Source organism: Schistosoma mansoni, chromosome W (genome assembly GCF_000237925.1).
Source record: "Schistosoma mansoni strain Puerto Rico chromosome W, complete genome".
In the NCBI taxonomy this organism is placed as follows: Eukaryota; Metazoa; Platyhelminthes; class Trematoda; order Strigeidida; family Schistosomatidae; genus Schistosoma; species Schistosoma mansoni.
In genome coordinates this window covers 10,835,561-10,859,192 of record NC_031502.1, presented here as the reverse complement: position 1 = coordinate 10,859,192, position 23,632 = coordinate 10,835,561, and the positions used below count along the sequence as shown (strand labels likewise).

The 23,632-nt window shown below is 33.1% G+C and overlaps 2 protein-coding genes across 2 annotated transcripts; one reads left to right on the top strand and one right to left on the bottom strand.

The window, feature by feature from the left end:
- Nucleotides 1-2,848: 2,848 nt before the first annotated feature.
- On the top strand, nucleotides 2,849-3,793 carry Smp_067500 (hypothetical protein; the record flags this gene model as incomplete). The annotated part of the gene is made up of 1 exon (XM_018788515.1): nucleotides 2,849-3,793. The coding sequence occupies one exon, from the start codon at nucleotides 2,849-2,851 to the stop codon at nucleotides 3,791-3,793; it is 945 nt and encodes a 314-aa protein (XP_018654050.1).
- Nucleotides 3,794-6,847: 3,054 nt separating this feature from the next.
- Nucleotides 6,848-22,736, bottom strand: Smp_067510 (hypothetical protein; the record flags this gene model as incomplete). The annotated part of the gene is made up of 6 exons (XM_018788514.1): nucleotides 6,848-7,003; nucleotides 11,190-11,624; nucleotides 12,984-13,196; nucleotides 14,841-15,347; nucleotides 20,380-20,791; nucleotides 22,702-22,736. The coding sequence occupies 4 exons, from the start codon at nucleotides 22,734-22,736 to the stop codon at nucleotides 13,110-13,112; spliced, it is 1,041 nt and encodes a 346-aa protein (XP_018654049.1). The 3' UTR covers nucleotides 6,848-7,003; nucleotides 11,190-11,624; nucleotides 12,984-13,109.
- Nucleotides 22,737-23,632: the final 896 nt, after the last annotated feature.

Here is a 23,632-nt window from a genome sequence, read left to right as displayed (position 1 = left end):
GAAAAAAATATCATGATGAGGAATTATTTTTGAACTGCATTTCACTCTTAATACATCAAAAGGAAAATGTCATCAACTTCTGTCATGACACATTATTTGAAGCCTTGACTAGGTTATTTAAAAGATCTACTATAAAAACTAACAGAACATCATGTATTTTGACAGACCTCATTTTTATACATTCACATTTAAAATGCTATGAAAATTTATCAATTAGAGTGGTAGCTATTATACTTAACACAATATTACAGTTATCCATTATTTTCTCCACTAAGTTCATTAGTCTTAAACTTATCACAAAGATCTTTCTTTAAATCCTTTGGGTGATTAAAGATTTACTAGAAACAACTAGTTTCTAATTTCTTTTCTTATTGTGCCCTCAATACTTAGACCTATCTAAAGTATCACATTTCTGTGAGTATAAATCTATAACTGACAAGATCATTTCTTGTCCTGGTATTTGTTTACTAATAGTTTATCGATTTCACCTAACATTGCATTTATATGGACCATTATCGGAGAGTTGAAGAAATCATAAACGTTTATCTCATACAGCTAGTTTCCTTGATAAATTTTATTGGTTTTGTTATTATTCCCCTTGTTTCAAAATAGTCATTCATGTTCACGTTCATAGTCCCCGTGTTTTGAACTGAAAATTTGGTAATAATTCACCAGTCTACAGTCACTGTTCACATAGACAATGTATTGAGTAATCCATTTGTTCAAATCAAATGTTTGTTTCACAAATTAGATTAACTGTAAAATTATCTTTTCATAAGAGACCTCCGTATATTCTTGATTGAACAAAATGTTTTTGTTAAATGTCATTTCATATAACGTTCATTACAAAGTAACGTAAATCACAAAATCAACTCACTTTCTTTAAAAGGTCATATAAAAAAATCAAAATAAATCAGTTAGTCGTAAGTACCACGAAACTATTCACTCTTTTCCACTAACTGGAATAATCAGCTGAAATGTGACAGTGAAGACAGAATATTTCAGGCTTGTCTTAAAAATTCAACACTTAAGTCCTAAGTGTTATTTATACAAGATATAGTAAAGACACTTTCTTCTATTCGAAGTAGACACTTGTTGTCAAGAAAGCTAATGAAAGCTTCATAATCGAACTATCCAACTCAGAGAACTCAATACCACTATGACGACTTCCCATTTTATCTCTATTGGTATTACTCAATTGTTTTCAACTACATTTCTAGTGCTCGTTTGATTTCTCCAAGTTTTGGATCAATCATTGATATAAGGTCAGGATACATAGACATAATCAAAATTTAAATCTTAACTTTTCTGTATTAACTAGTAACATTGCGCACTTTCTTTAATCAACATACTTTACATTACAATTCTTTTTTCTTTTAGTCCTAAGATTGTAGGAACTAGTGGAACTGGTAACATAGAACTTGAGAAGTTTTTGATAGAAAATCAGATAAAGTGAGTTCATCAAATTTATGATTCATTTGACCAAAGAAGGTTACACAATATTGTTACTCCAGGAAGAGGACTGCCACAGTTTAGTGTCAAATACTCGACAATGTTTAGCTTTCATCTGCTTTCATACAGAAATGTTTCAAATAGCTCCATTTTTCACTTAGTCGTCAAACATTTTGTATGAAGATGATCTTAACTAAATAATTTACCATCAAAACAAATAAAAAATGATGAATAAATAGTAAATTTTGTCATCGATCAAAACATTAAAAGATGAAATGAGGGTTGTCAACTTGAGTTTGAAATTAGAACAACTGTTTTTACGACATAATAACGGTTTGAATTCCCATTTGTGTACAAATTTCGAAAGTCTAAGTATCCACTCCGGAGAACTTTTATAGACATTCAAAAAATCTAGAAAATCTTTTTTATGGAAGTTTCTTACTGAATATTTAGTGATAAGACAAAAAAGTGGATTGACACTTGGGGTTACCATGTTTTTGAACTACAACTGTTCTTTAAGTCATTCAAATATGTGTTTTAACACGTACAGCTGTACAACTAGTTCACTCCTCCCCACTTGAAGCACTAGTGTAATAATTAACGCAGTTGGATTTTTTGTCATCAACTATTTGACCAGATAACCTTAACGGACAATGATTTTGAAACCAAATACACGATAGTTTATAAACCCTGACACCCCCAAAGTCCTACTATCGCTTGTAACATAATTTCATTGTGCTATTTTAAGTAAATAGGAAGTAACCATGCCTTATTGATAAGTTTTCCTAACACAATTGGCATTGTAATAAATATTACTCTGATCTGGCAGTGAATTCTCCTCAATTATTCCTAAATATTATATGTATCATATAAACATAAATTTTAGAAATTTACACCCTAAGTAATGAAGCATTGTCTTTGATATTTGGCTATTGCAAGAAATCCAAATCCAATTTCGAATCTTAAGATTTTTATTGAAATATGGTTCATCACTGATCCTTATCTAAAATAACCATGTTTACACAACGTTGGTATTATATTCTTGTGCACTAAGAACTAGAATATTAGAGATAATATACAACACCAATTTCAGATTTTAAAAATATCTATTCTTCATTTATAACCTTATCTAGTAAGCTATCTAATAAGTTATCTATCATGAGAATTAATAATCAACCCATTATGTTACACTGTGATTTTCACTTAAAAACACAATCGTTTACAGCAATTAGTCAGTTAGTTGATCAGACCAACTCCGTCTTCTAGTTGTTCTACCGAAATAATCGTCAATGTCATATGATTGTTTTTATTGGGATTAATTATTTCAAAACATCACTATTATCCAATATTATATGTACTGCAATTCATTACTTTAAAAAGTGTACAATTTGAGGGTATGTGTAGCATAACCTTTTTGCATATTATTAAAACCATTACTTTTATTTTAATTGGCAGAGTTATAAATCATTTGTCCGATATAAACGATGCAAAAGAATACTTAGAGAGAAGCTTAAACCGTAAATTAATTCAATATCGTTTATTTAATGAATTTTACTCTTCACATGGATTTAACGAAGATAAAGATTCTTTGAATAAATATGTAACACAAGTTGAAGATAAAAATCTTAACCAGTTGGTTTCATGGTTAACTGAATTTTGGAATCAACTAAACGAAATTCCTTATTCATTGCTACAATCAAATCAGTTCACTATTTTCGGTATACGAACATTTCTAACATGTCCAATGCATTCGCAGCTGTCATTAAACTGGTTTCTTGACTTATGGAATAATATGTTGGTGCCTATTTTGTTTAAAGATATAAAAAATATAACGACCTCTACTATGCCAACAAAAAAGGAACCTTTAAACAGTATATTTAAAACACTAAATAATATTCTTGGATGGATAACTATAACATGGCCATGGAATCCTACAATTGTCAATTTCCCGAAATCTATTAGGGAACCAAAAATAACTTTAACACAGAATTCAATATCTATGATGAAAAATTATCAGCTGACATTGTCTACATTGTGTAATTCCGACGTGGAAACTTGTCAACACCGTACAAGTATGGATTCTGGTATTATTCTAGATGGAATAAATCCAACAAGCAACAATCTTTTCAATTGTTTTGAAAATAATTCAAATATCATGTATGGTAACAATTATTATAGTCATTACCATTATCCGTATGGAATAGGAGACAATTATAATGTACAACAACATGTGGCCAATATAACTGATTGTAATCAACTAACTACGACGACATCCCACCAAATGAAGAATGAAAATTGTACTAGAAGCAATTGTACAAAAACCGTTACTTCTATGAAGTAAGAATAATGAACACATATGAAACAATTAAAAATCCCTTGTCTTTTCAATCAGAATCTTATGTAAAAAGTCACAATGCCATTCTTGATTTCTGTTTGTTTTTTCATCCGTAAAAATTTAGATTACCTTATATTTATTCTTAAATACTCCAGGTTTATATCATATTAATTATATCAAGAGTATTTAACTTTGAAAAGGATTGCTTTTTTTCGACTTTTTCTTTACAAGTTTGTTTTTATTCTGTAAGTAATATATATCTATACAATTTAAGTTTTGTTTAAAACAAAATTTAAGATGATAAGAATAATTAGTTATTATCAATGACCTGGAATAGAAACAAATTATAACAGTTATAGTTTCTTTATAGTGAAAAACTTTTTATCAGTTTCTTTTATTCTACATAAATATGAAAGAGATGGTCGAGAACAACTGACATTTTCATGTTCTTTAAAATGCCTGTAAAAACTTATCACATATATATACTTGAAATAAACCCATCTAGAACTCATTCAGTTACGGGACCATACATAAAGTTACGTCACGATTCTATTCAAATCGATACTTATAATCTATCTTCAGCAAACGCATATTCTATTCACAACTAGTAGAAACGGAGTACATGTCTTATAAATAAAGTTCACTACTACAACTGTCATCTATTATATATTCTTCTCAATTGAAGAGCTAACAAGCTTCAACTTAAATCGTTTTAATTAATCTAATATTATACAGTAAGAAGTTCGAATGATTTCCGAAAAAGTAGAAGTTAGTTGTAGATATATGTTTATATAACCACTATGACTCACGAATAAACATTATTTAAGCACAAGAACAAAGCAGCAGTCGGGAGCAGCCCAATAACTAGTAAATCTAAAATATATTTAATTACTTTGATGATAGGTCATATCACTAACGTTTATAGCTAGCTGGATTCTAATACAATGATTTGATGGTAATGTGCTTTACCCAAGACTTATAGATTCTTATTTTGATTCGGTAGAGTGTTGGGGATGCATACTGCTGAGGAGTCCCAGAAGGGTAGGCAACAACTATTTTCTACTTTTTTCTCGACTGATGTTTTAGTTGATATCATCCTGCGATAAAATCATTCTTCAGATACTTTTACTTCTCAATGTGTCTGGATAATCGGAAATTACGAGGAACGTCATTATTTTCACATTCATTCAAATATCACTCTGAATAGTTATAAAGAAAAAGCATAACAAACGAAGATTTGGTTCATTTGAATTGGGTAGGATGATGCTACGTTCGGCCGTAAATCAAAAATGATACACATCTATACCACCAGCATGAATTTCAGGATTATTTACTAAGCAAAACCGGTGCTGACTTCCTTGTCTCACTGGTCTGTGAGTGCTAAAATGGTTAAGAAATGCATACGAACACATTAGTGTGCCAGATTTCATCCGGGACAAAATATGAGGTGAATAAGATTACCATGATTCATTTCCTTCCCAGCTCGGGTATATTTTGTGATTTTTTACCAATTCTTTCGATACATACCCCTCAAGTACAGCAACCCTTGCTTGCATGGAATACTCTTGAACAGTTTTAAGCAAACTAGTATCTTTATACGTTATGTCTGATTATGCAGCCGTCTGTTTAATCCTGGTGTATTTATCAGCCCGTAAGCTTTGAACAAATAGAAAGGAAGGTGTGACGTAAGGTATCATTTCAAAACTAGTCAAAATAATAACCCTTTTAGAGAACCAAAAGGTAATATGATTTTAAGCTAATTCAACCAGACAATATTCAAACACCCTCATTATGAACCATGAGAAGTTCTGAAACATCATATGCATGTAAGAGGATTACCAAATATTTAAAAAACATGAATGTTCTAACCAGAGATTTGTTTTCTGTGACACTAAACATTTAATTATCATTATGCAGAGGCATTGTCAAACACATTTTCCTAAAAAGAAAGTGTTTATACAAATTCAAACTAAACAGTTGAACTCCTCTCTCAGAATATCCACCCAATTCATTCTTGATTATGATTATTCACTTAGTATACAAACTTTAACCATTGAAGCAAAGCAGGACTGAAGTCAGAATTTTAACTGACTTATCCGTTTTCAATAGTTTATCCCACCTGGACTAAAAAACATTATTATGTTTAAAGACAAACAATATATTGCAAACCATAACATTCACTTTCTGTCAATTATCAACTTTATTAACAACAATCAAACTTGAAATAATGTGAGTTTCTCTAAACAGTGGAAATTATCATTTCAGTTATTTCTCACCCTATTTTTACATCAGTTGTCGTAACTAATTCTCATTCTTCTTTATTGGACCTATCTATACTCATAATGGGGTGTCCGTTTTTATTACACTAATCAACCTTTGCTTTAATATCTTTTAAGTAAAAACGTTTTTAACTGAAAAATTTACTTCCAGTGTTAGGTAGACCCGAACTAAAAAAACAGCAATATGCTGAAGTTTCGTATTTTGGCTGTGTTTGTTAAGCTGAATCTATGTCTTTTGTTTTGGACAAAAAATGGTCTAAATGTTCCAACTGCCCAGATATTTTGTGGTAAGTGCTTGGATCACATAGAGTTTGAAATTTCCTAGTTCTTGCGGCATATAATCTAACATAATTTCTTCATTACAGATGACGTTACTATATTTCCTTATACTTTGAATAGTGGCTAACACAGACTATACGACATGTTTCTTATACTATTTCAGTTCGGTCAGGATATCCTGTCTGGATGTACCTGCGTCCTCGTGTCAACGCTGACCAATGTATTCGGCAAACACAGTATTGTTGATTACTTTTAAGGATTTCTAGTTTTTACTTGAACCTCTCATAGATACCAACCAAAGTGTAATCAACTTGCAAATCCACTTAAGAATCAAGGGATTCAATAAGTAGTTCACATAATGATAGGGATTGACTAAATCTCAGATTCTTAAAATAAACAACAGAAATTGAAGATACTTTACAATTAACCTGATTTTATACTTCCATCAGTAATGTTATTCAATTAGAATGACTTCACAGAAGAATAAATAATGCTTCTTTTTACAATAACTTTTTATTATACATTTTGTAGAAATAAATAAATCACTAGCACGTTAATAATTCACTCAAAAATCATCATGTTCATTCTCCTCAGATTGAAGTGTATGCTTCAAATATGTTTGCTTTTCATTCTCAGCACTTGCTGTTGGATAATAATCCTGTTGAATCAAACAAAATACTATAACATGTAAACAATAGAGTCGTACAGGATTTTATCTTTAAATTACATAATGTTTTATTCAGTAATAGTAGTAATAATAGTTGTTGTGGTACTAATAATAAAACAAAACAAAACGATTATTGATCAGTTGCACTTTTGATTATCGTTTTCTAATCTAAATGATACTAATCCACGATATTGGCAGTTACAAGAAATAGTCATAAATTTGCCACCTTGTATTAGACAAGGTGCTTAATAGGTATGACAAAATGTAGCAGATTAAATGTTATTTAAAAGGCGACTACCTTAAACTAAATAACATATAAAAGTCATCGGATATCACATGAGCTTAGATAAATGAATAGTGTTAGTTACTGGCGAATAAGCGGAAGTTTATATGTAAGAAGATTGTAATCAATCAAATAATACCACTAAACTCAAGATAAGAAGACTATATGAAATAGCCTCCGTAAACTTAAATTTTTTGCCATTTCAAAACGTCAGAAAAAATTTTTAAATACGATAGACTGTGACTTATATGAATTACCCTTGAATGAATTATGCCTTAAAATGATCACTTTGAGGGCTTTCCAGTTTCCTCTTTACACACGCCAGCGAACCTTTACCTGAATTAGCTGTTGGCTAAACCAATGTAATTTTTACTGACCTACCTATCTTGCTTAAAACCAAACACTTAATGATCTTAGTAAATTTACGTGGTACTACTTAATCATCAATAATCAAAGGTATGTGAATTGCGTATCTCAATCAGATTCAACAGATATTTCCTAATATTATTGATGGGAAGAAAGGATATCATTCGACTGTTGTCTAAAGAACAAACTCATTTTCTGAGCTAAAAATGGAATAAGCCACTGTTCGGAAAAAATAGGACTATTAAATGTAGTAATAAAAAAACTTTTAGTTATTAATCGTAAGTAGATGTAAAAATAAAGTTCAGTTGACCTAGCGATTAACTATTACTTTGTAATTAATAGATGAAACATGATAGTACTAAATAATAAAACTGATCAATGTTCAGTATACTTTACACTCTACAAGTTCTTGTCCATAGGTGAATCAAAAAAATTTATGATAATCAAGATTCCTCCATTCTCTGTCTTTTAAGCTTGAGTTTTTATTGCTATTTCATACTACCTATTTCTCAATTTCACTCATCCTCTATAAATCATATTCTTTACGTTTATAAATGCTTCTTCTATATTTACTTCTTTTCTATAAATACTCTCAGTTTTCTTTCCCTGTGCTATTATAGTATAACAACTAAGGCCAATATATACTTTTTCTAAACTCTACAGTGTTTATGATCAACGTTGATTGTCTAAACAGACAGTTAAACGTTTCCCTTGAAAGAATACGTTTAGAGAAATTTCTGAAGAGTGGTTGGAAACTTCAGTTATTATTTCAAAGAAACCATATGTCTTTAGTCTACGCATTTGTTTAGAGTTTAAACCATGTTACTAAAACACCAAGTAGTACTATCCAGTCACCGGTTCGAATCCTGTTTAAGTGGGTTTTAGTGACCAGATAATCCATAAACGATGTGAAGGTGCGGATCGGCAAAACAAGAGCAGCATATTTACAACCGAAGAACATCTGGAACTCAAAACAATTGTCAACCAACACCAAGATCGGAATTTTCAATACAACTGTCAATACAGTTCAACTGTATGAGGCGGAAACCTGGAGGACTACGAGAGCCATCATCCAGAAGATACGGGTGTTTATTAACAGTTGTCTACACAAAATACTTCGGATCCGTTGGCCAGACACTATCAGCAATAACCTACTGTGGGAGAGAACAAACCAGATTCCAGTGCAGGAAGAAATCAAGAAGAAGCGCTGGAAGTGGATAGGACACACATTGAGGAAATCACCCAGCTGCATCACAAGACAAGCCCTCACATAGAATCCTGAAGGCCAAAGGAAAAGAGGAAGACCATAGAACACATTACGCCGAGAAATGGAGACAGACATGAGAAGAATGAACAAAAATCGGATAGAACTAGAAAGGAAGGCTGAGGAGAGAGTGGGTTGGAGAATGCTGGTCGGCGGCCTATGCTCCATTTGGAGTAACAGGCGTAAGTAAGTGTTTGGCACAATGGATTGCTTAAAAACTATCCTTATTTTCCATTTATAAATTTTTCAGAAACGTAAAATACAGGGATACTCAAAGACAAGGAATAATAAACTTAAAATCCTGATAATTACATGACTATATTTATAGTTTTTCAATCAACATTGCTAGTATCCAACAGACAATAAAAAGTAACTTACAATACCCCATTAATATCCCTGCAACAGTCATGATTATTAATACAGAATTAATACCGAACTCTTTAAAAGTGAACAAAAAAGACTCTGAAGACAATGGAAGATAGTTTCAAATAAATTGAGCATTGGGTAGAAAGTTAATAATAAATATACATTTTTTGTTGTAACACAATGAGTAGAAAAATTGTATTTCGCACGTTTAGTGACTTAATTTAAGCCACTTCTTCAGGGTAAATAAATGACCGAAATTACTTATCGGGATATAACAAATAAATATATGTTTATCATTAACAATGGAAGATAGTTGTGCAGCATCATAAATTTAATGAAGTTAGACATGTACGACAGTGAGTTTTGGTTAAGTGGTTTAGAGATTAATCGTTAGTGAACGAGGCCGAAAATTCTGAGTTCGGTTCTTGGTGGATTTATAGATGGACACAACTGGGGAGCCCCATACTTAAATTAAACAGGTGTCTAATGCTTCTTAGGTTTTAACGGTTGTTTAACTTAGGTTGGTTCGTGATACTAATAACATTTTATAATCTTCACACTCTCCCATACTGATCTATTTGTTATCTGGTCAGAAAAATTAATAAAGTATTCACCAAAAACATGTTTGTCTTTAAATTCCAGTCAACTAACCACTGCTGACTGACTTTATTGTACTAAATACTATTACTACAAAATTTCTTAGTTCATTTCCGAAAACAGTAGAAATACAACTAAAAATTCTATTCTATGGATAACATTTTTTATTTAGATCCTGGTTCATTATAATGCTGATTTTGTATAGGATTTATGTCCAGATGAAGTTAGATAAGATTCTAGATAACAGTACACACTCTTTTCATCCTATTCGGCTAAGAATAAACTCCACGTTGTCAAATCATCTGAGTGTATCGTAGTCAGTAATTACGGTGACGTTTTCGTTTATTTATTCACTCAACTGTAGATATTTTGAAATAGTTTCTAACATAGAATGAAACACGCCCTCCATCATGGATTGCGATAGTGCAAATAATAATTCATGCTTCATTTTTATTAGTAGTCAGGTGCAAGATCAAAACTGCTAATGCAAGTGGAATTAACCCTCACCCCGAATGACTCATTTTCTAAAAGAGGCAAATTCATGGAAATATGTGCAATTCAACACAAATGTGGATTGGTTAAAGTTGTAATACTTCAAATCAGCGCATCGAGAGACAATAAAAATATGAAAAAATAATATTAAATAAGTAATATCTAAAGGATGTATTGATGGATGATAGTAGGCTGCATAAATTTGTGAGTGAAACAGGACTTAAAACCGTAATGACCAATTAGATTTACGGAAAAATGATATGTACCCAAGATACTCGAATGGTTAAATTTCGATAGTGCAATAAACACTATATTATTAAATTGTAATTTAGATAAATATAAATAATTTTCAACTTGAAATAGTTAACACTGTTTACATAATCTATAAAATGACGGCCATAATGACGACAGGAAAAACTTAACATTTTGTTAAGGATACTTTATCTCACTTTTACCTTCAGTTTGTATTTACCACTTGAGAAGAACCTAAATATCATTAGTTCGTTTCTTTTTTTAGTACGCTACTTTGTGACGTTTCCCAAGGACATTTTTGTACTATATATATACACATGCGTTGTGTGCTTGTTTATTAGTCCTTCCGGACTGCTTTGTAATATACTTTCCCCTCGTCTGAGGTTGGTCTTCTCCCTTTAGTTACAATGACTGAGGCGCAGTGAATAGCCTTAGCCGGTCTTGTCGTTATGTTGCTGACTGTTCCGTTCACCGGTTTAGGTGATATCGTAATCTCTTCAAATGTAGCACTTCTACTATTAATATTCAGAAGTAAATTTAGTTCGTTTTGGACTTACTTTCTGTGACCGTTTTGTTAACAGTGATTCATCCATGTTTGTAGACCGATAGCTTCCTTCATTTACTTGAAAATCATCACTGTTGTTCGAACTTTGAGTTCTACCATGATAACTGGTACCTGGAATACGCTGACGACCAGGAGACCATTCAGGTTTGAGTTGATTTCTTGAAAATCTACGTTTCATAGTATTTCCATTACTACTTTGATAAAATGAATTATCATTCTCAACGATATCTTCAGCATTTTCAGTTTGATTATCATTAATTGAATCATCATCATCATCATCAATATCATCGTTATCACTTGTATCGTTATCAACCTCAGCACAAAAACTACTATATTCTCCAGCATTAGTTTTTAAATTTAATTGATTTTTAAAAGTATTTTCATCTCCACCATACGAAGCAGTCCTCTGATTTTCTTCATCTCTAAACTAAACGAAAATAAAAACACAATGATTATCAATATACACGGAATTCATTACTTCATGGAACGAAATTTGAATTATCTAGTTACAAAGTCGAACCTCTCTTATGTCTAGAGATTTCAGAAAAACAAGTAGTAATATCACACTAGTCTTTACGTAATATTTATTCATGTATATCTCTGTTGTAATGCATCAGTTACTTTTATCATTATTACACTTAACGAAGCATCTGTTGTTTGAATGTTTGTAAAATAGTAACTCGCAAATACAGAAGAAAAACAAATTCAAGAAAAGTTGGCATAAAAGTCTACTGATAAAAAATATTTCCACTGGTATATTGGGAATCGAAATAAATGCTTCACATTATGTATGATAACATTACAAAGAAGTGGAATAAGGAGAAGTTTTATGGTCAATAATTAAGTTGATGAACAAGCAGTGTTCGATAAGAGATATAATTCGGCTAGAAATACAGTCAAAGTCAATTTCGTCGAGTAAAAACGGGTTATCCTACTTTTATAGAAAAACATAATAGGTAGCGCTAGCATGATCTTTACCGGCTTCTATTCTGAGCTATGTTTGATAACATTATAAGCCACTAAGTTCTGTGATCTCTTGGGTCATCCAGCAAGGAATCCTTGATGGGAAAACAGAATCTAGTTCTATATGACTTTTTGATACCATAGCCTGACATCATAAACTAACCACCTCTCTACTTTATCCATCTACTCCTAGCGTAAGCCAATAATGTAGAATGGAGGCCTGATGGATAACATTCTTAAGGCATCCCTAGGCCAATGACACCTATGTTTCAAAATTATAGCACCTATTGAGTTTTCACCAATGTCCCCAAATATACTTTGCGGACAGTGTTGCTGTCAGATATCAGCAGTCTTTCGGAGACAATGATGATCAGGATAGTGACAGCTGAACATCCTCAACTAGAAGGGGACAGATCTCATAGTCATACAACAGAACTGCATTCACTGACACACTGTATACCCGGTTTTGAAGTTACACGGAAATTATGAGAGCCCTTTAGTGGACTGTTGATCTGACTCCATTTCGAAAGGAATTGATGTTCCATGAATATGAATCTTCTATTTCGACCCCATATATTACACCTAGGCTAACACCGTTTATGCGACGGTGGTAATAAGAAGCCAAGTACGGGTTGAGTTGGAAGTATTTAAATCAGACACTCGTTTATCCAGACAGACATTAAGATAAAGAGAAGTAGGTAACCGAAGAAAAACAGGGTAGGCAAGCTTGACAACTCCAATTGATGAAGCGTGACTCAAATATTTATGGCTGGACAAAAATAAGCTAAAGACGCGTGATGAATAAGGCAAGCTGTATACTTACATACCCTCAGATGAAAACAGTCAAGGTTAATAAGCGAATAACTGCCAAGGTCAAAATGTGACACAAGAAGAATAGTATATTAGTCTGTCCGAAATATGGAATGACCCATGTGTGCTTGACATAGTACTAGACACTACAGTCCCATAGGAATTTCATCAATCCCCATGAAGTACGACCAAAATTTATAAATACTGGATTCGTCTTATGATTACTCTGAAATCAATACACATTGAAAAAGACATTTCAATCACTGAAAAATTCTCATCAAATTAAAACACAATTATATGAACGAAGAATATTCTTTTCAATAATTTCTCATCAGGTTCTACAATTATAAATCCAAATTAATAATCCATAAAAAATTGGCCATATTTCAATCAGCTTATATCTAGACCAAAAATCTCCATGCGATTTACGAAGTAATTCTAAATGGTTCAGTAACCAATCAATTTATCCAGTGCACTTTCTTTGGTTTATCCCAAACTTTTGTGTCGCAAAAATCAAGTAAGGTGGTGGTTTCGGCAATCTAAATTGTAAGCTATTGTATCCTACAAACATCCTGCTTTGTAATTGAGATCAGTGTGCATCCAACCTTTATTAACTCATACAGCTGAACCCAGTAAAAGTTGATAACCAGGCTGCCAAAATTTATGTTTTAAAAGGCTTCTTATAATTGTTGTAAATAATATCATTCTGATCCCAAATTAAAACAAATTTAACAAAACATCGCTGTATTATTAGTAGGTCGTACGGTGTATGTATTTTTACCATAGAATTATCAAAAAGCTATTATTTCCTAAATTATAGTCAGCAGAGATACTGAGTTATATCGCAACCAAAGTAAATATTTGAAGACTCAGTGTAAAAAGATTAAAGCCCATAAACAGTTTTAATTGTTGTATTGTTGAGTGTAGTGAATATTGTATCAAGCATTATTATAACAGCAGCAGATTCTATGAGCTTCAATTCGACATTTTTAGGGACTGAAAAGCTTATTGACAAAATCTCAAGCTACAATGTCAAGTAACCCATGCTGCAGATATGCCTCATAATTAAGTGGTAAGAGATATGAAACATATATTCCCTAATTATAGTAGACTGCTTCAGTCTACATGAGTAGTTATTCTTTGTTTCTCTGAAGCATACCGATATATTTGTATGAAAAGGAGTTTCACTTATTTACTCATCAGGGTAGATTTACCTCAAAGTTCTGTTATTCCTATTCTCTTTTCCTGCTTTTTACATACAACTTGCCATTTTCAACTAAATACACATGTTCAGCAGTTATTACACGCATCCCAGTTCCCTCCAGTTCAAGATATATGGATTCCTAATTAAAAATGACTATTGAAAACTATTGAGTTCAATCGCATTAAATGTTAACATTTCAACTTCAACCTTAGACATGGAAAGGAAGTGAGAAATTCAGTGTGCAGTATGATATTAAATATTTCAATGAACAGTTAAAAAAGCAATTTTGTGTTATTTATCTTTGTGTAAATCTTTCTGCCGATTGCTAATGGTTTTCGTGTGGTTTGTGAATATTGGAAAAGATTTTCCATCCAACTTATAAAGTAGACTTCTGATAACCATTTTATTATATTTGGTGCTACATTCGATTGATTTGACTAAATTTCAACTCACTGAAACTGCATTAATTTAAATTTTGATTCATTGCAATATCAGATTCACACAGTATGGTAGAAACACGTACATTAAATGTTCGTTTAATTACATATTCATGTTAAATAACCACAAAGTAATTAAATTAAATTCAAATACATACTTAATATTAAAGAAACTCTTTACTGTATTCACATAAGCTCAGGCACACAATTCATAACCATTCTTACCTACCGAATATGTTTTCACTTTATCAGCTATATTTTTAAGAGTAATTTCTGTATCCTCATTATTTTGATTAATATTATCCAGAAGATACTCATATTGACTTTCTAAGAATGTAAGATTACGAAATTTTGTCAAGTAAGTGGTGTAAAGTGAAGATAATTCCTCTTCTAATTGTTCATACTCTTCCATATATACAGGTCTTACAGATTGTAATGTAGATAAACGTTTACGATTACGTTCTAATTCACTGCGTTTCTTTTCAATTTTCATATCTAAATTGGTTTCATCAGCGGTGATATTGACAAGTGATGATTGAATTTTGTCAATTTGACCATTGATAGCATTTTTAGCGGTTTTTATAGATTCCTCAACATATTCTCGATCTATTTGACGTCTTAAAGAAGTCCCACGTAATTCCTTAATATCTACTTCTTTATTCAATAGTGAATTTAATGAAGCGCCAGATGATGCAAGTTGACTACATAAATTTCTAGCCTCTTGAAGCTGTTTAACCTAGGGAAAGAAAAAATAGATTTCGGTTAAATTATGAAAACCTCGAACATTAACATTTTGAATCTTGTGAATAATATAAACTTTTGGATGTGATTTTTAATTTATCATAGCTGTAATATGAATGAATGATTTCTAGCCGACTCTCCATAAAAATTATTTTTGTTAGTCTTTGTGATATTTTTGCTTATTGGGGTTTTTAGTATCCCTTCGACTTTGGAAATACGTTTCTGCTAATAAAGCTATTTTTTGTTGCAAAATGCTAAACTGTCGTTTATATTAATTATATATTCTTTCATGCGTCTTTACCTAAAATTGGCCAATAATGTTTTCTTTGGAATAGTTTGGCTGTTTAGTCATGAAAAACGTTGAACGTTTAATAGATAGTAGTAAGTGACATTAAAATTCGAAAAAAAATATTGTAGAACAATATTTTCTTTTGGAACTGTGAAGGAAAACGCTTTTGACAAACTAGTATTCATATTAACTTGAGTTTGTTTTACGTGCAAATATTCTTAAATGTTCTAGACAAAAAATAAATGTCTGTTTAGTTTGAGTGGCCAAAAGATTATAATGAAGCGGAAAAAGTGAAACCGAAAACGCTGGGTACTAAAACCATGTGCTTTATTGAAAGTCTTAAATAGTCATTTTAATTCTATGTTCTTGTTTGGGATGTTATATCTCTTAATACAATCCATATCGATTTAAAGTGACTTTCGCCCACTTTACTTTCAATAGGTTTTTGTTGTACTGAATTATTGAATATGATTCTACACTCAGTAACAATTTCTCAGTAAATAATAATCACTAATGTTTAATAAACAGTCTGAATAAACTTTATCAAGAAGGCTTTTATACAAAATGGGATCTTTTATTCTAGTTAGGTGGTAGCAAAAAAGAACATGAAAGTAATCTTGTTCATCATATTAAAGTCAAAGCTGGGAATAATTAGCTTAGTGTACGAATATAATGTTCACTATTAGTCATTCTCACTTTTTAATGATTCGTTCATCAGTTGAATACTTTTCTATTCACGTTCTTAGGTCATTTATGTTAAATAAAAATGAAAGCAAATTTGCTGCTACGATCTAAATCCTACTACCTACATGTGCGTCAACGTATAACTCAAAATAGTTTGAAAATGCATTTATATAGAAGGTTCTGTAAAGAGCAACAGTTAAACAAACGAAATTCATGTGGTAGATTATACCAATTGTGTATGGGTTAGGAAGAATAGCAAGTAGAGTAAACCTTGATAAATTTGAACTTGTGATGTTAAGACGCATATGTCTTAATCACTGAACTAGTGTTAAGAAAAATATGCACTTAACTTGCAGTTAAATAAATTACAAGTAGAATGACATCTTACAAAGTTTGCGAGAAATTTTGAGTAGATGCATACTCTTGGGACAGAATTAGCATTTTCAGACCTATTAATAAATTTAAAAACAGCAGGAAGAACAAGGCGTGCAGAATAAAACAAATTTATTCCATTCCATTCCTTATTAGCCAGACACAGCCCAAAGTTAAATCGATAATAAAATTATAAACAAATTTTTAATATACTTTAGTTTCTAAAGTTTAAATAAATATTCAAACCTCAACCGAAATCACAAGAAAGTAAAGAGAAGACACAAAATGAATGAATAAACAGTTAAAATTGATGTGCATTTGTAACCTGAGAAGTAGTAATGCGAAGTATAATTGGTATATGGTCATCATTATTCATAATCAAAATAAGAGTTGTTTGAGGGTAATGAAACCGGTTAATTAATTAAGTAATAACTGAACGGGATTAGAAACAAAACCGAATGAATTTGTGCACATCAATTATATTGCGTAAGAGATAAGTATTAAGAAATAAAAAGATGCAGAAAGTGTTTTAAAAATTAATAAAGGTTTTTTGACGAACACCCTGTCACCATCCCAGAAAAAGGACAACCACATTTTCATCTGTATGCATAGGTTAGGTTGTGGTATCAGTTTAGATGTTAAGCCCACATACTTTATTCTAGCTTCTGGTCAAGCTAATTCACCTATACATTATGAGTCATATTTTGATCTTGTTCATTATTCGCTTATTAACCTTGACTACTTTTTATATGAGCGTATATGTGTGCACACTTCGTATCCTATTCATCATATGTCTGTCATTCATTTTTGTCTTGACTATAAATGTTGATTAACGCTTGCTTAAAATGAGTTGGCTTTCCCGCCATCTCCAATACGCATTATTTTCGCTTCGCTCTCGAGTTGGCTTACCAGCCCTCTCCAACACGTGTCATGTATGTTTCGCTCGCTTACACTTGCTCATGTGCTTACAACTTTCTGGTTTGCATCATTTATCAATAAAATGTAGTTGCCGTTTCTCTTTGCCTTCTGATTCTATACACCGTTAAGATTAGTATTATAACGATTATCGAAGCGAACTATTAACGAAGCACGACACTACAAGGTAAGGAACGTTTAATAACGATTGCCTTTTAAAAACTAATTAAAATTGATGCTTTCTGTATGTTAGTGAATTTAAATCCATTCAGTCAGTCATTCAGCTACAATATAGGACCAGGCACATATATGCATCGTTCCAGGCTGCCGTACCTCATTGACACAACACGATGAACACCGAATTTGTAGAATCAGTTACTTTAATGGTAGTGAAAACAAGGATTTCATATAAAGATATGGCACACAGAGAGAATTAGTTCGTAGAAAGGGTGGTAGGAAGTAATTTTAATCTCACGGTTTAAGATAAGTCAAAGAGTGTATACACCTACGCCATTGTAATCGATTCTGATCCATGTCACCCAGAGTCTCCAATCACTGGTTACGATAGCTGATCGAACGTTACTGTTACCTTGACGTGGTGGTCGGGCCTGCCTATCGCAACGAACCAATCGGGTTATATTGGCTGGAACAATCATTCCTCAAGGTCCTACCATGCCAGCCAGGTTGGTTAAAGAACGGTAAGACTAAAAGCAGGAAACTCAAGGTTCGAGATTTAGATCGTACTGCTAACTGTACAGAGGTGTGACGGCAGTAAGGTGTTTCTTTCAGAGAACCAGCATAACAGATATGCTGCCTCCCTACAAGAAAGATTGAGGTTAGAAAAAATCGATCCCGAAAATACACTTCGCTTTATCCCACAGATACCCGTCTCCTGCGGTAAGGTTCCAACAAGTACGGAGCTAGCACAAAAATCACCCACGAAAAGGTCGTGTGTGACTGGCCTCAGGCAGTTGTTCCTTAGGCACTGCGGTCACGTTCTAAGGTCACTAAGATCAACTCCAGCCTGATTTCTTTTTTCAGGTACCCTAAAAGGACCTTTTCAAGGCATGAGCAACCCAGAAGTGATAACCGCCCTCATACCCCTAACAGTACTCAAGACCACTGTATTTATAATCAATTTTAGCTCCAATTTAAATCCGTTACCAATATTCACTTCGTATCTATTATATAAAAGATGCATAGGGATCGCACTTGTGAAGACTGTACTCCCTTTCAGACGCATGTCCGTAGGATTGTGTTCAGGTAACCTAGTAGAAACTTTTCTTTCTTCTTGTATACTTGCAACTGCAGATACACGTTAACTCATAGATGCAATCAGAATTGACTTCCGAAGCATATTGATTTATATTTGAGTGATATAGCAAACGCTTGGTGTTGCATAATGAAATACGTTTCTTCTAGCCTGTTTCTGTTTTGTTTTAATGCACGAGCTGGTAAATCAATCCAATTATGCCCATTCTCTCACCAGTATCACTTATCTTGAGTCTCTGTATGAATGAAGTCACAAGTAACCATAATGTTTGTATACGGATGAGAAAAAGGTAGCACGATGTATTAAGTCATCTACCCAATGTACACAAAAAATAAACAAGATGGGTAGTAACCTTACAAAATCCACATTCTTGTTGAAACACCAGCGGTAAAAGTTAGAGGACAATTTATTTTAATTGGCAAGCATCATGTTTCATAGAAATCTGAAGATGAGAGAGTAACCTAACATACTGATGCTAGCCAAATCCTAGCACTAAGCTTGAGAATGCACGTGCGAGGTAACCGCTTGATTACACAAAAGATCTATCGCAAAAAGTCTCATAGATAAACACAAATGCATCTGCCTTAAACCTGACCATTTCTAGTGCTATTAATTTGTTTATATAACTGAAAAACCTGTAGCAAATTTAATTGGGAAAATTTTACTTCTTCATACATCTAAGGATTTTTTGCAGACTAAAATCTAAAAGTGAAAGGCGAATTCTTTAAACAACCTCAAATGAATCCATCTTTTATTAGTTATTTGGATAGTCCTAAATAGAACGAGACGCGCTTTCTGTATTCCACTGCTGGCCACAATTCACCTATGCAAATAAATTTTGATTAAAGCCATAAAAGGCACAGCTTTAGGTATTTCTAATGATAAAGATTCCATAATTTCAGCGCCTTGTCAACATAATCACAACAGAAAATTATCAGCTCCATTCTAGTACTAATATAGGATATATATTACAATATGAAACACAATAATTTGAGCAACGTAAGACTAAGTATGATGGAAATAAGAGAAAATATGCACTCACGTAAACGGTGCGTAAAAGTCAATAGAGATATATACACCAATACCCAGTGTTAGTAAAGAAAGTACTCAGACCTTGCATTTAGTTACTCCGAAAGTATTATCATCAAAGTATACGTCACAACGGCTGAATATCCATTATCTTCTTATAGTTTAAATCGTTTCTAAAAACTGAGATACTTAATTTATGATATTTAAATGGTCTCGTGTAAAATACGAAGACTCTAATCCATGCAACTGGAAATTTAGTTTCTGAGATCGGATTTGTAATACGGTCACCTCTCGATGACAAATCTGTCACAAGCCTGGAAGCTCATCTCAAACATTACAATAGCTTGTCGATGAATAATTCAACATATATACCCTTACTTTTATAACTAAAGCCCCCTGTATGCTATATTATTACTTAGCCGGTAAGTACATACATATATATATCAACAGATCAGAACTACTCACCTTACGGAAATCAAAGATTTCTGTTACATTGAGGCAATTTTGTTCATCTTTAGACTCGGAATCGCTATTTTGCGTTGCTTCATATAATATCCTAGTTATTTTTATTAGCTCCCTTACAGCAAATCCATCTGCCTGGTAGAGTCTTTTGCTGTTCAGTTTTATACATGCCTTAGTGAAAATCAAGCGTATTGCTGTTTTAATAAACAAAACGCGATCTTGTTCCGAGTCAAGGCGTGACGGTAATTCAGCATAGGAGTCATACCGACAAACCAACCATCTTAGGATCTCTGCAACCAAAGGGAAATTCGGAGTTCGAAAATTCTCCAAGGATATGACGCGCGGATATCCCAAGGAACGCATCATTTCAGTAAATAACCTGATCTCGCGGAAAGACATCGCAGCTTGGCCGTTACTACGATACGAAAAAGTACCATATATTCACCAAACCTAGTAAAACAAAGTGCGCTCGTAAATATGTATAAACGTAAGAGGGTGTATGGCATATGTTGGTTGGCTCAGGTGCAACGAATCATGAATACCAAGTATATATAATCCCGTTACATTTTACAAAACCAAGGACCTCGAACTCTTCTGATATATCCAATATCTTTTTAACCAAGCAGAGAAAAGCCTAGTAACCTGTCTGCTGTAGTGTTTTGGTGTTATAGATCAACCACAGATATTTGAACACACCCAGTGAGCATAAACTAGCTACTCAGCTTCAGTAATCCAAGTGATTTTAAATAGGTTTTTGGTTGTAAAGAAATCCCCAAAATAAATGGTTTAGTAGGTTCTCGACATTGATGCTGGCCTCGTTAGTTTTACTGACACCTAGCCCGAGTTTTTGGTCACGAATCTGCACTAACTCACGGTTTGTTACTCCATTCCACTCAGCTATACAGCTTAGATCAGACGCTACTCAATAAATCGATGGTTTTCCAAATGTATCTTCGTTTTCCTTCGTTCATGACTTCTGATTTCACTGGGTTGACATCCTTCGAATATACAAATGTTGTAAACAAAAGCTTAATCAAACCCTGAATATCTGAGACGTCTTTACGTCTCTTGACTTGAGTTATATCAAAATTATTCAGTTTGTTGCTATGTAAACATGGTGCGTCGTGTATTTTTGTATTAGACGTTTTGCCTAAAAATCCCCAATAGATTTTTGTTTCTTAACTGTAACTGAGTGATATTTGTGTTTTGTATTATACGAGCAGGTCTGCTTGACTGAATTTGTTTAGTTCGAGATCAAAAGAAGGTTTACAACCACTCTTTCTGTGATATGTTTATGTTTAAACAAACAATCCGGCAGCAAATTCACCTAAAAATTCGTAAGTCTGGTGTGCCATTCATAATTGATTGGGAAAAAAATTCATAATAGATGGATGACTGTGTGATATTTTCCCTTTAGTTATCTGGAAAGAGATTGCTGTCTTTTTAGCATTAGCTATAATGTGTAGATGCTAAACTGTCGGAGTTGAACGTAAATGAAGTAATCACTTCAGTCCCGCAATGATAGCTCAAAGTCACACCACGCGAAAGATGCCTAGGTTTACCCATCTCAACCTGGCAGCCAGATGACTTCGTTTTCTTGGTGGTCATAGGTTGTGGATAAAATGCCATCAGAAGACTTGTATATTTGACATAAGGCAAAAGTAAGTAGGTAATATGATTATTATGTCATGACTCAAGTCACGCGGAATTTTTTATCCATTTGCGTTGGTCATATAGGACCCTGAAGGGGCTTTATTAGCTAACGAACGTCCAGTTATTTTTTCCAAGGTATGGATGCGTTCAGCTCGACGGGAAATCTGACTAGGCTTCATCGATAGTTCAACCACTTTACAATAGTTTCAACTCAATTATAAAGTACTAATATGCGACTGCACCTACAGTTAAGATGTCACTAGTGGTACAGGCTTGAAGGGCTTAAGGAAAATCCCATGTTAAATGTGCTTCGAGCAAGTGAAGAAAAGGAACTAAAGACAAAGTAGGATTAAGTAAGGCCGTACTCCATGGGGAAAAGTTCTGTGAGTTCGGGTGAAAACGAGCCAAAATGACTCATTTGTGGCCTGTCCCAATGAAGTTTTAGTGGCTCATTTAAGGGTACATGTCAAGGAATTTTCACTAGCATTTACAGTAAGGGACTTACCTTTCTTTTAACTAAATGCAGCATCGGCTCTTGTTGCATAGATATTTTTGACGTTCGCTACAAAGAAACTAACTCTCTTACACAGTCAAAATGAGTTAGAAGAATTACACGTGTGTAAAAGCTATTTGTTTACAGAGATTTTAACTGAATTTTACAAAGATACTGACAGCATTCGATGGCTGGGATTGCCGCACACAGACATTTCCTTTGTTTAGGTTTTCCGACCCATCAATCATGAAAACTACACGCTCCACCGTTGCGACTCTCGAGAACACAGCCCTTTTAAGGGTAAAATATGTGAACATTGATAATAAATGACAGTCCTTTTTGTAGAAGGCTCATTACAGTTATAAAGTGTGGCTTATATTGACGAATATGTATTACAAGATTTAAGACCGATAGACAATGTTATACGGATACATTAAAGAAGCTGTGAAATCTCACTTTTCATTTGACAGAGTGTTTCTATTTATTTAACAAATCACTACTTACATAACTGACTATGCAAAACGAAGTGCGAGTCTACTCATAGACAATCATTTGTAGAAAAGGTACCCCAAAGGTTTGATGATAACCCTGACCCAAGCATATGATAGTGTACTCGTCTATGGATGATGAAACGCACGTTACATCGATAAATACTCCGCAATTTTCCCATACTTTGTACGTTCATGGTGAAATATGAACTTTAATAACTGTATTGTCATTTAAAACCAGGGAGCCTGTCTATTTAATTTCGGCTATGTACGCATTGGGTTTTTTTATGATCAGATCATATCACAATCGATAACATTTGGTAAGCAGTACGTATTGTTAAGTGAGTTCGTCCTGTATTTTCTAGATGGTTTGATGCAGAATAATGTCTAGAACCCTAAACGAACACGTGATGTATAGAGTGAAAACTAACCTAAACCATAGGTGATGGCCTTGGTAAAAAATCTCTCAGTTCTGTTTATTATAACCGTGGATCGGGTAAACTACCTAGTGAATCATAACCTAGAGACTTGCGAACAACCTTCTCATACCGAAGTATGTAAGACTATAACTAGCATCAAGCGTCTACATCCCAACCTGCAAAAACAGCTTAACGTTCGGTAC